Source organism: Mchenga conophoros, linkage group LG1 (genome assembly GCF_057382185.1).
Source record: "Mchenga conophoros isolate Kocher_MC1m ecotype Shallow Benthic linkage group LG1, M_conophoros_male_GT1.1, whole genome shotgun sequence".
In the NCBI taxonomy this organism is placed as follows: domain Eukaryota; kingdom Metazoa; phylum Chordata; class Actinopteri; order Cichliformes; family Cichlidae; genus Mchenga; species Mchenga conophoros.
The window spans coordinates 40,900,490-40,915,161 of record NC_140526.1 but is presented as its reverse complement, the minus strand read 5'-3'; the positions used below and the strand labels follow the sequence as shown (position 1 = coordinate 40,915,161).

The 14,672-nt window shown below is 40.9% G+C and overlaps 1 protein-coding gene across 1 annotated transcript; it reads left to right on the top strand.

Moving 5' to 3' along the window:
- The first annotated feature begins 569 nt into the window (after positions 1–569).
- il16 (interleukin 16) lies at positions 570–14,080 on the top strand. The gene is made up of 8 exons (XM_085278524.1): positions 570–666; positions 4,200–5,300; positions 6,620–6,765; positions 7,000–7,165; positions 10,464–10,565; positions 12,032–12,263; positions 12,585–12,713; positions 12,870–14,080. The coding sequence occupies exons 2-8, from the start codon at positions 4,398–4,400 to the stop codon at positions 13,034–13,036; spliced, it is 1,845 nt and encodes a 614-aa protein (XP_085134650.1). The 5' UTR covers positions 570–666; positions 4,200–4,397; the 3' UTR covers positions 13,037–14,080.
- The last annotated feature ends 592 nt before the right edge of the window (positions 14,081–14,672 follow it).

Genomic DNA, 14,672 nt, shown 5'->3' with positions numbered 1-14,672 from the left:
CTTAATTACTGTATTAATATCATTTGGCAGTAAAGTGCTTAATATCTACACTTTTACATCTGCCTTCTAATAAAGCAGCCTTGGTTTGTTAGTTGGAACTCATTGGATTATTAAGCGAGTGGGCTGACTCTCGTGTAGAAGCTAGAGAAGGTCATCCACTAATGGTGGTCTGAGCCGTGGCTGCTGCAGTCTGTATGCCAAAGTATCCCTGGGCAAGATATCAAAGCCTCAGTTCAGTTTATTGCCCACTCTGACAAACCTAGTGTGCTGCTCAAGAGTGTGAAAGGTAAATATGATGGTTGTTGCTTTTCTACTCGAGTACTGTGCATAACAACTACAGCACAGTTATAGTTAAACAGCATTGTGATTTCCTTTTATTAATTCATTTAGTTTTTGTATCGATATCGCCATGTCTGTGCATACATATGTGTGTGAAGGTATTGATTCGAAAAGTCAAGTAACAGTTGCTCAGCTGAATGTCTGAACGGAAGTATGGTACGTTGTTGCACCTCTCTGTGGTTGCTGCTAGAGAAGTTCTTGTGATACAATGCTTCCTGTTTGTGAAGCAGGAAGAAGAACGTGAACACTCGAAGACGAGCAAGGCTTTCGCTCAGGCAGACATTGTGCTGTCCAGCGACAACAGTCGAGATACAGGACGGAGGCAAGGTACTGTTACCTATTATTTATCCACATAAATGCAACTATAGAACAATCTGACAATGCAATTGTTCCAAAAATGTTACAGCAAACTCAGCCTGGTACTGCGGCGATTAGCATTTAATCAGAAAGTAAAAGACTGTTCATTTCCTTTTCAATACAGGATTTGTCTTTCTCTGTATAGTTTGCCATACAGGATAAATACATCACAAAACACACACAACATCCACACACCCATAAGCACCAAACAAAAAGAAAAGGTGTGACTTTATCCAGGGCAGCAGCAGTGCTCCTAATAACAGGTTGGAGCTGTACTAAAATTGTCAGTGTTTGTCAGCTCCTTTCATTCTTCAAGGAAGAATATCAAATGAAAGGAAAAAGATGAATCCTTGGACCCTGGTGTCCTTTTCTGTTCACTGCTTAGCTGTCAAAAAGTGTAATAATAACAAAGCAAAAGAGGAATGATGATACGTGGGTATACAGCTTGGAAAAAATTAGTCTTAACAGCATCATACATACTTTCCTGATGACATCACACAATGTCAAAGATGTCAAGTAAGGTTGGTTGTAAACACTTATGTACTCTATCAGTTCTGCTTGACGCAAATCATGAGAATTAGTGAGAATCATTAGAATCACCTAATAATCACACAGCGATCATCATATTAGACAAAGCATTTCAGTAGAGCTGGACAATATGGACAAAATATTACCACAACATTGTTTTTCTGCATTGCATAAATTCATATTAGTATTCTAAGCTAGCATCTCTCTGGTTTGATACAAACTGAAAGAACATGTTACGTTAACATTTTTAATAACTAATAAGATTTATTTTCAACAACTGACACAAACCAAATACACAATTCTCTTAAGTATTGTTATTTGTATACATGTTTTAAAAATACACTCAAATTAACTGGCAATCAAACAATGTGCAGCATTGTTAATCAGTGCTGCACTGTACTGAGTACTGATCTGCATTGTTTTATCAAGTCAAGTCAGACCAAGTGGCTTTACTGTCATTTCAACCATGTGCAGTGGTACAATACAGAGTGAATCGAGACAACGTTCCCCCACAACCATGGTGATAAAATGTGTAGGACCAGCATTGTTTTGTGTTTGTGCAAGAATAAAACAACGCAAATCCAGGAATGGCTGATTACTAGATGCAATTTCTTTTCTATCTCGTATATTTCTTCAAATAAAAATATGAGGTAGGCAGTAATTCAGTCTAACAAATACATTTTCTCAAAATGTAGATGTGTTTTGAAAAAAACTACAGTTTAACAGTGAAAATATGTCATAATATTAACAAAAATGTGTAATGATGTGTGCTTATTTTATCCCTGAGATAATGAAGAGAGAGATTCCTGGTCAGTCTGAGATGCCATATTTGTTTTCATTTACATGCTGAAATACAGAACAGAACTCTGCTGTCTTGGCTTATATAGTCTGTGTGTACCGTGTGTGTGTGGGTGAGGTGTGTGTTTCTGTGTGTGACTATATTTCACTGTGTGTGTGGATAGGTGGGTAAGAAAACCGCCTTGGTATTTTTGAAGGTGGTGAAAGTGGTTTGTCATGTTAGCGGACTTTATAAGGACCTGTCAGTGCAAACTGGTTTTATCTGGTGGCTGTAGCTCAGTAGGTCGCTGGTTTGATCCCGGCTGCATGCCAAAGAACCTTGGCCAAGATACTAACCCCTGTTGCTCTCTGATACGTCTTCTGGAGTATGAGTGTAAATGTTACATAGAAAAAAGACTTTGTGAGAATGAGGTGAATAAAGTGGGATTTATGATCCTACAAATGTGTCTGTCTGTATATGGTGGGCAACCTTATTAATCATTTAATGTACGTTGATGATGTGGTCATTTTGTCCCACCACAGTGCTGATTACTTAAGAGTTTGTGCTAGTTATGGTGCCCAGTATGATATTGTGCTTAACCCTAAAAAAAAAAAAAAAAAAAAAAAAGAGTGTTATTGTGATTGCTACAACTAAGAAGCATAAGACCAACTCCCTAAGGCTTCCCTGTACCAGTGTGAGGCTGTTGCCTTGAAACTGTGTAAAACATCCTGCAAAAATGGTCCCAACAAGGGCCCAACAGACTTAATAAGGAAGTCTGTTAGGAAGCACTTTTGTGTCCTTCCCTCCTTATTATTTTACACAGGTGTACCAAATTTCATTCTTGTAGCTCATGCTGTGTTTCCTTAGGACTTTCTAAATGCATAAGGTGCCATTTTGAAACTCTTATGTATGAAACCAATAAAATATGTCATATATGGCATATCAATCCGGATTCTCATCATGTCTGTCAAGTCTGCTGGAGTTTGCAGAATCTGTCACTGAGTTACAGCAGACTCGTTTTAAGTGATCGTAATTTGGTGTGCTGCCATGACAATGTCCTTTCACAAAAACCTCAAAAGCTTTGCTTTCCAGCCATTCCGTTCACTGAAGATCACGCTGATCTGATGAAATCCCTACAAGGAGTTTGTTAAAGTACGAGGTCCAGAAATGGCGAGATATGTAGCCAAAATTAGTCAGCAGACTCAACATGGCTGACTTCCTGTTGGGTTCTAAGAGATTCTATGAGATGGCTCTAAGAGACTGTTTTTTATATGAGGCTGTCAAATTTCAGATTTATAGATTAAACATAGTGCAGGGGCTGCTTTTTTGTTTTGTTTTTTAAATGTTGTAATTGTTTGTAATTTTGCAGTTTTGTCACTTTCCAACCAAAATTCACTGAACCAGCAGCAAAAGAAGACCAAGACTGCACTTCATGTTACTTTGCAGTTTTGCTTCCACCAGAATAAAATCCCATTTCCTGCACAGCTCTATCTCTCGGTGTACGTTGAGGCCAGTTTCCCATGCTTATTATGCACTGGTCTGCTGTTGTGTACAGTGTTGTCGGCTGCTGTTTTTGTTTTGTTTGTTTGTTTTTTCCCTAAAAACCACCTCTGACAAGAAAACCTAATTCCTGCTGTTCAATATGGGAAAAATATCTACTTTCACAAATTATAGCAAATTGCAAATCCTAAGCTATGTCTCCAATAAAACCTCTGTAACTTTCTGTTTTCACTTTCTACTATAGAAATTTCATGTTTCTTACAACAGTTAAAAAACAGAAAAAGAAGAAGTTCAAAGATTCGTGCTGACAGATTTCTTTATTTACCACAGCAGCTTTTTCTTTATTATGTAGAAAAGCAGTTAAATATGTAACTTCTTTAGATTGGTCAGGCCCACTTGAGAGCAAAGTGTGGTGTATGTAGCCCATAATGTAAAATTAGTTTGACACCCCTGAACTAGATATAACAATTCAAATGAAGTCTTATACAATTTGACATTACAGTGTCTACAGAAAAATGCCTTACAAAGAAGTTGACATACCCTAACTGTGATTCCAACCCAAGAGGTCTTTCTTAAGCTGGTGGATTTTAAGATGCATCCACCTTTAAGTTAAAACTATTCAGATTTTGAGTTTGTGACATGAAATGTTTCAAATGCACAATAAATTCTTTTGTTTTTGTCTGTGTCTTGTGTACAGGTAGTTCATCAGCTGTTCACTGCTCACAGCCAAAGAGAAAAACTCTAAAGAGACAGGCCTGTGTTGGTCACCCTATCCAAGAACAGCTTTGGGATCCCTGGGTTCACGAGAACACCTCCTCTGAAAAGCTGCGAGAATCACTACCCACACCTTACAGACAGTAGAGTTACTGTTAATGTACACGGCCTTTCTGCTACAATGAATGACGAAGAGAATGTCCTTGAGGTCGATGACACAGTCGCAATGACTCCTGAAAATAAATCTGAAACTCCTTCAGAACTTAAAAAGGCGCCTCCAGTGGCACCCAAACCTGCCTGGTTTCGCCAGAGTCTGAGGAAAATTAAGGATGAGCAGGACCAGAAGACGCAAGCAAAACCATCAGAGCAAACATCTGCTGCAAGCTTCAGCAGAAACTTTGCCATCAGATCTGCATCATCTGCAACCAACCAATCAATCAAGCAAAGGATTCACTCTTTTGAGACTTTTTCCAGTCCAGAAGCTCCAGAAAAGGGGAGCAACAGAAGACCATTGGCTCCTTCAACAACCCTCTCTCCAGTGGAGAAGGGATCCCGAGCCCCTTGCTCTTCCTATTCTGCCTCAAATGGAGATAATGTGAAGAACAAAACTGAATTTTCCAGAGAGATCCAGTCCAGAGATCCAGCACCTAGTAAGGAGGAAGACAACATACCTGCCTCTGTTGCGCCCTGTGCCATTGCCTCAGCCAGCAATGAAGCTTGTCAACAAACAACAGAAAAGTCCTCTGAAGATGAAACTCATTTTAATCAGTCTACCACTGATTCCATGTATTCTCAGACTATCAACACTGATGTGGAGTCAGGGATAAATGATTATCAGTCTGCTCCAGTGCATGACAGCAGTGAAGCCTTACCCACCAACCTGGAGTCTGAGCTTGTGGATTCTGAGTGTTCTGAAACATCTATGAGATCCAATCAAACTGAAGGTCAAAATAGCTCTGACTGGACAGAGGAGGAAGGAAAGCTGTCAAGGACTGTTCGGAATGCTGCTCCGGCCACAGAGAGTAACACCGTGAGCAACCCAGAGAGTGAAAGCCTGGGGAAAATAATTACCTTCAGTAATCAGGTAATCTCACACATATATTGTGTTTATTTTATATAGTCAAGGCTGAATATTCCCACGTTTGGGAATATTCAGCCTTAACATTTATCAGTACAATATTATTTTGTTCCTCTACCAGCTTCGCTTACATGTGAAAATGGACAGATACACAAATCAACAATCTTTTTGTGGTGTTTGTGAGTAGGAGTGAGTCTCTTTGTATTTTTGTTTGTTACGAAGTGTACTTGATAATGAGGGGTGGGAAGTTATTATAGCGCCCCCCAGGAGCCAGAGGCAGACAGAGAAAGATCCGGGCCATCCATAGCCCCAGGAGTACAGAAGACATAAGACCACACATACTGGCTGTGTGTCCATCCCAGCAGGAAAAGAAGGGAGGCCCCAGATGGGTTACCCACGGCCTAAGAGTGAGAGTCTCAACGAACCACAGGCGACAGGCAGCTGAACCCATCTGAGGCCCAACACCCTGGCACGAACCACCTGGCACTTTCTACAGGACTGGATATAAAACCATTCTGTAAAAGTCCAGAGCCTCTGCGCTTTATCTGAGGATGATGGGAAGTGACTCTACCATCACAGAAAGGAAACATCAGTATAAGAGTGCTCCTAAAGTGCTGGGTTTGTTCATCTACAGTAGAGAAGGAGATTTCTCTCTGAGGGAGCCCCTGGTGAAGATTATGATCCTAGTTGATACCTGGGATGAGCTCGTTTTCCTGATGTTTCTGAAGTGATTCCTCTCAGTGGGTCAATGGAACATCTGACACAGGGCAGGTGTGATTAAAGAAAGGGAGGAAGTTTCTTCAACCTCTGCACCCAACAAACCCAGCTTGGTTGTAATGGTCTCCTTCACTCGTTTTCCTGCAGGGTGAATGTATGTTGTGTATCTGTTGTGTGTGCTGCTACACCCCAGCCTAGAGAAAGCCAGAGAGCAACACAAGAAGACATTGCACCTGCTTCCTGGTCCCAGGGGAGGACCAAGGCTGCCACAGAGTTTCCAGTTTTACAACAACCAAATATTTTATTAGTCTGGTGGGCATCACCAAAACAACAAAGAAAAAGCTCTAGAAATAAAACAAAACTAACTTACCCATCACGAGGAATCCAAAAGAAAATCCAGGCCTCTTACCTGTCTCCCTAACCTAAACAGAAGAAGGGGTTTTGAAAGAAAAAGGCTTCCACATAAATCAGCAAAGGTCGATTTACAATCTACAGATTCAAAATATTTGTTGGACTTTCCGATGTAATTCTCTTTGTATGTTTACAGTTTCCCCACAAAAATAACATGATTTTAAATTTGTGTCTGATTTAGTGTGTTTTTGTTACAGGTGTCACAAGCATTGATGTGCTCTTTGACCGTCTGTGGAGGTAATCCTTCCTCCACAAACCTGCAGGACACCTCTTCACTGGACTCCATTAACCAGCAGGAGTCTGATCTAGCCTTGGACACGTCAGACAGAGGATTCTCTTTCAGGTATCACTTCAGTTGAGACATGTGGACATGCAAAATGCACTGCTTTGTTGTTTAACTTTTGTTCTCAGGGAATTTGGCTTAAGTTAACAAATACTCCCAGTTTAATCAAAGAAGGAGTAGTTAATTTTTAAAAACATGTTAAATAGAGCACAGTTCTATACTTGTACCTATGCTTGCGCTCATGGGTACCTGACACTCGTCAGATCTAATGCCTTTCTGTCTCCATAAATACAGCCTGTTCACTTTGAAGGAGTGCATCACTGATCGAGGGGAGGGTGGAGTTCACAACGAGACTGCTTCTGTTTCTGCTTCTGCGCACTCTGTCATCACAGCTATCAATTCACAGGAAATACAGAAGATGATTCAGGAAGTTGAGGCTTTAGATGAAGAAACACTGAAGGTAAAAAAACAAACATGTCGTATATCACAGTTCCATTAATTCACAACATCTTTAGAGACAAGTTGTAAAAACTGTAAGAGATGCTAAACAACAACCGAAAGGAGCAAAATCCTGTGGAGACCGGGGACATCTCCTGCACTGCAAACAACAGAGGGTCTAACCAGTGATCCCATTTGCATACATCCTCGTCAATGAACTTAGGAAAAATTAACTTTAAAGTTTTACTCAGAAATGGTGCGCTCGAGTGCTTGCTCCAAGGGGGTCATTTGATTGATGTTGGGGTTTTCTCTGTATTGGGTCTTTATCTTACAATATAAAGCATCTTGAGGCAACTGCTGTTGTGATTTGGCAGAATATAAATGAAATAGATATATAAGTGAATGCCTGCAAAATAAATTTCATGGCAAATGGTAGAAATCTGCCATGATGCCACGGATATGCCTTTCAACAAAAGCTCAAAAGCATCATAATTTAACATCACCCAAGTATTGGGCCAAATATTAGGCTGGTCTGATATGTGAAAATGTGTGACCACAGGAAATGATAAAATTGGTACTAAAATGTTATCTTTAATTCAAAATGGTGGACTTTATGTTGGGTTTGGGTCATTGCATCCAACCTGCCATATTACACATGTGTACGAAAATTCATTAACATTTACATAACATTAACATTTGCTGCCATGATGCCAGGTCTCTCTTGGAAATGAGATTTTTAATCTCAATGAGATTTTACCTGGATAAATAAAGGACTAATAAACATTGCTCACTGTGTGCTACATGTCTGTAGTACTTTGATAAAGATGTTGTAAGTGGCACTATTGAGCAATTTTGAAATGCCCTTGTCCAAGACCAATAAAGTGCACATATTTTCACCAGACATGTTGAAAGATAGGTTGAGGATTTAACATTTCTCTTGAACAATACGTTTGTTACTTGTGTGCATAAATAAAAAAATATTTTATTTATACAGCGCCAAATCACCACAACAGTCGCCTCAAGGTGCTTTATATTAAGCACGCTTTATACACTCAACAAAAATATAAACGCAACACCTTTGTTACTGCTCCCATTCCCCATGGGATGGACGTAGAGACCTAAAATTCATTCCAGATACACAATATAACCATCCCTCCCAAACAGTGGTCACAAATCAGTCCAAATGTGTGGTAGTGGGCACATCTGCCATATTGAGATAATCCATCCCACCTCACAGGCGTGCCACATCAGGATGCTGATCTGACATCATGAGTAGTGCACAGGTGTACCTCAGACTGCCCACAACAAAAGGCCACCCTGGAATGTGCAGTTTTTTGCACTATTGGGGGTCTGGGGACCCAGAACCGGTCAGTATCTGGTGTGACCACCATTTGCCTCATGCAGTGCAACACATCGTCGCATGGAGTCTATCAGATTGTCAATTGTGGCCTGTGGAATGTTGGTCCACTCCACTTCAATGGCTGTGCGAGGTTGTTGGATATTCGTGGGAACTGGTACACGCTGTCGTATACGCCGGTCAAACACATCCCGAACATGCTCAATGGGTGACATGTCCGGTGAGTATGCTGGCCATGCAAGAACTGGGACATTCTCAGCTGCCATCTGCCCTGAACAATGTGAACCATGATTCATCCGTGAAGCGCACACCTCTCCAACGTGCCAGACGCCATCGAATGTGAGCATTTGCCCACACAAGTCTGTTACGGCGACGAGCTGGAGTCAGGTCAAGACCCCGATGAGGACGACGGGCATGCAGTTGAGCGTCCCTGAGACGGTTTCTGACAGTTTGTGCAGAAATTGTTTGGTTGTGCAAACCAATTGTTCCAGCAGCTGTCTGGGTGGCTGGTCTCAGACGATCTTGGAGGTGAACCTGCTGGATGTGGAGGTCCTGGGCTGGTGTGGTTACACGAGGTCTGCGGTTGTGAGGCCGGTTGGATGTGCTGCCATATTCTCTGAAACGCCTGTGGAGACGGCTTATGGTTGAGAAATGAACATTCAATGCACGGGCGACAGATCTGGTTGACATTCCTGCTGTCAGCATGCCAATTGCACGCTCCCTCATTGCTTGTGGCATCTGTGGCATTTTGCTGTGAGACAAAACTGCACATTCCAGGGTGGCCTTTTGTTGTGGGCAGTCTGAGGTACACCTGTGCACTACTCATGATGTCAGATCAGCATCCTGATGTGGCACACCTGTGAGGTGGGATGGATTATCTCAATATAGCAGATGTGCCCACTACCACACATTTGGACTGATTTGTGACCACTGTTTGGGAGGGACGGTTATATTGTGTATCTGGAATGAATTTTAGGTCTCTACGTCCATCCCATGGGGAATGGGAGCAGTAACAAAGGTGTTGCGTTTATATTTTTGTTGAGTGTATTTAAGACAGACCCCACAATAACACATGCAGAGAAAAACCCACCAATCATATGAGCCCCTATGATCAAGCACTGTGGAGACAGTGGGAAGGAAAAACTCCCTTTTAACAGGAAGAAACCTTCGGCAGAATCAGGCTCAGGGAGGGGCGGGGCCATCTGCTGTGATTGGTTGGGGTGAGAGAAGGAAGACAGGATAAAGACATGCTGTGGAAGAGAGACAGAGGTTAATAATAATTATGATTAAATGCAGAGTGGTGTGGGATGAGGGATACTGAAAAATGTTAACAAATTATTCATGATTGATTTTGTTACGCTGTGCAGTTTGTCTTCTGGAGATTTTCTTTACCACACAGTATCATACATGCTCTAAATATTTTTGCAGTGTCGTAGTTTACTGGATTCTGCTATATTGTGTAGGATATTGTAGTTGGTGTTTGGAACAAAATGACAAGGATGGTTGTATTTCAAACCTGTTTTGAACCTTTTAAATTGGCCTCTGACAATGTATTATATTATACATATTTTAATATTAAATTATACCCTACAGTGAATCTTAACAACTTTCCTGAAACTAAATATTAAAAAAAACCCCTCAAAATTCAAATAAGCAAGTGCAACATTTCATATGCATAAATATTACATAAATATTTATGTAATAAATATTACATATACACGTCCCTACACACTGCTCCCCGGGCGCCCAATGGCTGCCCACCGCTTCACTGAGTGAATGGGTTAAATGCAGAGAGGAATTTCCCCACGGGGATCAATAAAGTATACATTATTATTATTATTATTATTACATGTAAAAATATTACATTTGAAAAACATGATCCAGAAAATAGAAAAATGTGTGGATTACTGTTGAAAAAATGCCTTAAAAATGGCCGCTCAAGTAAACCTACATCTTTCCACAGCAACTAGTGGACATCCATGTTGTGATTCTTCATAAAGACGAGGGAGCTGGGCTTGGCTTTACCATTGCTGGAGGGTCTGACCTGGAGAACAAAGCTGTTACTGTAAGATACACACTACACATTTATATTACTGAATTCTAATCTATTTTTTCCAAAATGTTATTCTGTCTAATGTGAAATAAAAAGCATTGCAACTGTATTCACTGAAAAGTTGGCATTAGTTTAAAATGCAGTATAAAAATGTGCAATCGAACCCTGTGAATATCCACTGAAAATAATGTTTAAAAGAAAACATGAAACAGTGATTGACAGCAATCACAGCAAATCAGGTCATCGAATTGCAAGCCCACATCAACTGATTGCTCAGCTGATATTCTGCGACATATTCAGTTGGCTTCACCAACAGATATATCCGTCACATCTGTTGGTGATAATGAGCCATACCATCCATCCATTTTCCTCCGTTTATCTGGGCCTGGATCACGTGGGCAGCAGCCTAAGCAGAGAAGTCCAGACCTCCCTCTCCCCAGCCACCTCCTCTAGCTTGTCCAGGGGAACACCAAGGCATTCCCAGGCCAGCAAAAACATGTAATCTCTCCAGTGTCCTGGGTCTGTCCCTGGGCCTCCTCCCGGTGGGACATGCCGAACCACTGTACCCAGGAGGCGCCCAGCAGGTATCCTTGCCAGAAGACTGAACCACCTCCACTGCCTCCTTTCAGTGTGGAAAAGTAGCAGCTCTACTCCCATAGATGCCCCCCTGCCAATCTCCTGCTCCCCTCACCCCTCACTCGTGAACAAGACCCTCCTTCACTTGGGCAGCAACCCAAAGTGGGCACTCCACTCTTATCCAATCCAAGGCCTCAGACTTGGAGGTGGTGACACTCTGCTCCGAGCCACTCCAGTGTAAACTGGAGGGAAGCACCTGATGAAGCCAACAGAACCACACCATCTGCAAAAAGCAGAGACGAGACTCTGAGGCCACCCAAGTGGAAGCCTTCCATCACGTGGCTATGCCTAGAAATTCTGCCTGTAAAAATTATAAACAGAATTGGCGACAAAGTGCAACCCTGGCAGAGTCCAACACCCACTAGGAACAAGTTTGAGTTATTACCAGCAGCTGCATAAGAACTGAAAATGCTCATTTAAATTTTGAGTCTAATAAAAAATGTAATGAGGTAGTGAAGCTGTCATTTCAGGCTCTACTTTCTCTGATCCTTAGTGAAGGTAATAAGTGGAGTTGGGACTTCTCCTTATCTTGTAATTCAGCATTAGAAGTTCTTTACTAATAGATTCATGTATTCATATTCAAGTAATCGAGTAAACAAAATCTGTTCATCTGTTTACCAGTACTCCGATACTTACTCCAATCTAGTCAGGATTTGCGTTATCCACAGTGTGTGGGTCAAATCTGGCTTTATTCATTTTTATACCAATCTAACAAAACAACAATAAAACAAATATGAAATCAACTTCTCCCAAACTGTGTTAAGGCTAGTTCTACCTGATCTCTGAATTTGCCACTGTTTCCTACTTGTGTCTATGTGTCTCACTGATTATCTTGTGTTTAGGTCCACAAAGTGTTTCTCAGTGGCCTGGCAGCTCAAGAGGGCACAATTCAGAAAGGCGATGAGATATTGTCTATAAATGGACAAACACTGTGGGGTGTCACGCACACTGATGCCACCACTGCTCTGCGTCAGGCCCGGAATCTGAAGCTGGCTGTCGTTGTCATCTGCAAGAGAGTCGTGGAGGAGGGAAGAGAGGAAGGAAGCTGTAGGAGCGAAGAGCCAAATCCTGCTGGTCAGTCAGACAACTGGGAATACATTTATTATCCCCAATTTATTTTAGCAGAAATCACACAACCATCAAGCAAAATGCAATACTTCCAAAGAATTGGGGGTCTGTGCAAAATAAATAAAAACAGAATGCAAAGACTGCAAATATCATGCACATATGTTTTATTCAAATATTCACAACAGAACACAGAAAACATCAAATGTTTAAACTGAGAAACATTGACAAAATGCAGACATAGCTCTGTAGGTTTGTCCAGGTCAGAATAGACATTTTTATTATAAATACTATGCAGGCTACATATACTCTGTGTCTTTGCTGTCGCAGTGGAGGAATGGGGCGCTCCAATGAGTGTGGAGCTGGAGAAATGTGCTGGTGGTGTTGGCTTTACTCTGGAGGGAGGAAAAGGCTCAATCCATGGAGACAGACCTTTAGTCATCAACAGGATCTTTACAGGTGCGCTCACGAAGCTGGCAGTATTCACAAAAACGTAATCACAAGTGTTTCTTTCGTAGTTTATTTTGGGGAAAAAACGAATTTGATTCCAAAAAAAAGAGCAGTAATCGTAATATTTGGACAGTTATTAAAAAAAATGTCTTTTGGATATTTCAGGGGGAGCGGCAGAGCAGAGTGGTCTGCAGAGTGGAGATGAAGTGTTGCAGGTCCAGGGAATAAGTCTGCAAGACATGACTCGATTTGAGGCATGGAACATGATCAAGGCTTTGCCTGAAGGACCCATCACAGTGGTCCTCAAGAGGAGGCTGGGGGGTGCAGAATGACCGGCACAGCTTATGGGCACTGATTGAAGTAAAAAACAAAAAAACAAAAACAAATACCCCAGGACAAACAAACAAAAACAACAAACAAAAAAACAGCAGCATACAGCAGCCTCAGCAGCAAACAAGGACACAGATGTTGGACTTTTTCTCTTTTTTGTTTTTTAAAAAATCTCATCAGGTTAATAATTCTTTTAGTTTTATACCAAAGACATTGCAATTTTTTTCATTTTTATGCAGTAATTTTGCATCTACTTACTTTGAATTTCAGAAGAAAAGAGTGAAATTTCACAAGCTGTTGCTTTTCAATCTTGTGGCGAGAAAAAGGAAACATCCCACATATGCAAACAAGACTCTAAAACTGTCAAATTGGTTAAAGAAACACACAAAACAATATTTCTCAGAATTAAAGGACAACTGCACATCTCGAGAAATAATACAAAACCCAGTTAATTGGCAAGGGTTTGAACACTGCAAGGTTCGTTTTGCTTTAACTTGCTTGCTTAATGATATTTGTACAGTAAAAGCTTGTAATGTGGCGACAAACAAAACCAATTTGGAATCTGGAGGCAGCTCAACAGCTGCAGGTACCTGTGCCTGCCTACTGCTGCAGTAGCTTGACACTGAATCTTATTAAGAGATTCAATTAATTACAGAAATTGATATACTAGATTGAATTTTATTTTTAAATTAATATTATTAAAAAGAGTTTCTGTGCTCACAGTCTAAGTCATGTGCCTGAAATAACAATATTAATGGTAATTAATGGTCATAGAGATGATTAAGATGATCACTAGTGTCTTTGCAAATTTGTGAAGACATTTTTTTGCTCCATGACACCTACAAAGTTATGTAGCCTGTGTTTGTTACATCTAGAATGACAAGTGTCACCATTGTCCAAGCATATATGCAGTACATGAAAACCTGAAATTAGACACTGGACTACATTTGAAGTATGTGATAACAAGCAGTTTTACTCCCTCTGCCACCAATCAGGTCATATGAACAACTTCCTGTATCTTCAATAAATGGCTTTAGTCACTGGGATTCAGGTGATGTCTGATTGTTTTCACTCCTACTTGCTACCACAGCTGCCTTTGAAATTGACAATCATTTGAGATTTTTGATGAGAGAGATTGAAAAAACTACAGAAAACCGCCACAAAAAAAGAAACACCGTTAACGATGCAACTGACCACAGCAGTCCTGTGCTGGGCTGTTATAGTGAAATTTGTCATGTTTTAGGTAAAGGTGTTTTTAATGTCTGAAAAACAATTATGCAGTCATAAGTAACAAATGAAAGGAACACCTTTTTAATGAAAGTATAGCATGAAGTCACTTAAGCTTCTTGGATTTTGATCTTGTCAGGGGGTTTCAGCTGTTTGGGGTTGATGAAATTAACATCAGGTGCACTGGAGGGGCAACAATTAGACGACCCCCAAAATAGGAACGGTTTTACAGGCGGAGGCCACTGACATTTTGTCTTCTCATAGTTTCTGTTTTGTTTTTTTACCAGTTTTGCATTTTGCTAGGGTTAGTGAAACTATAGTAAGTGTGAAGTGAAACTTGGACCCTTGCACAGCTAGTCCAAATCCTCCAAGCACATCAATACGTGCCATAGCCAGAAGGTTTGTTCAAGA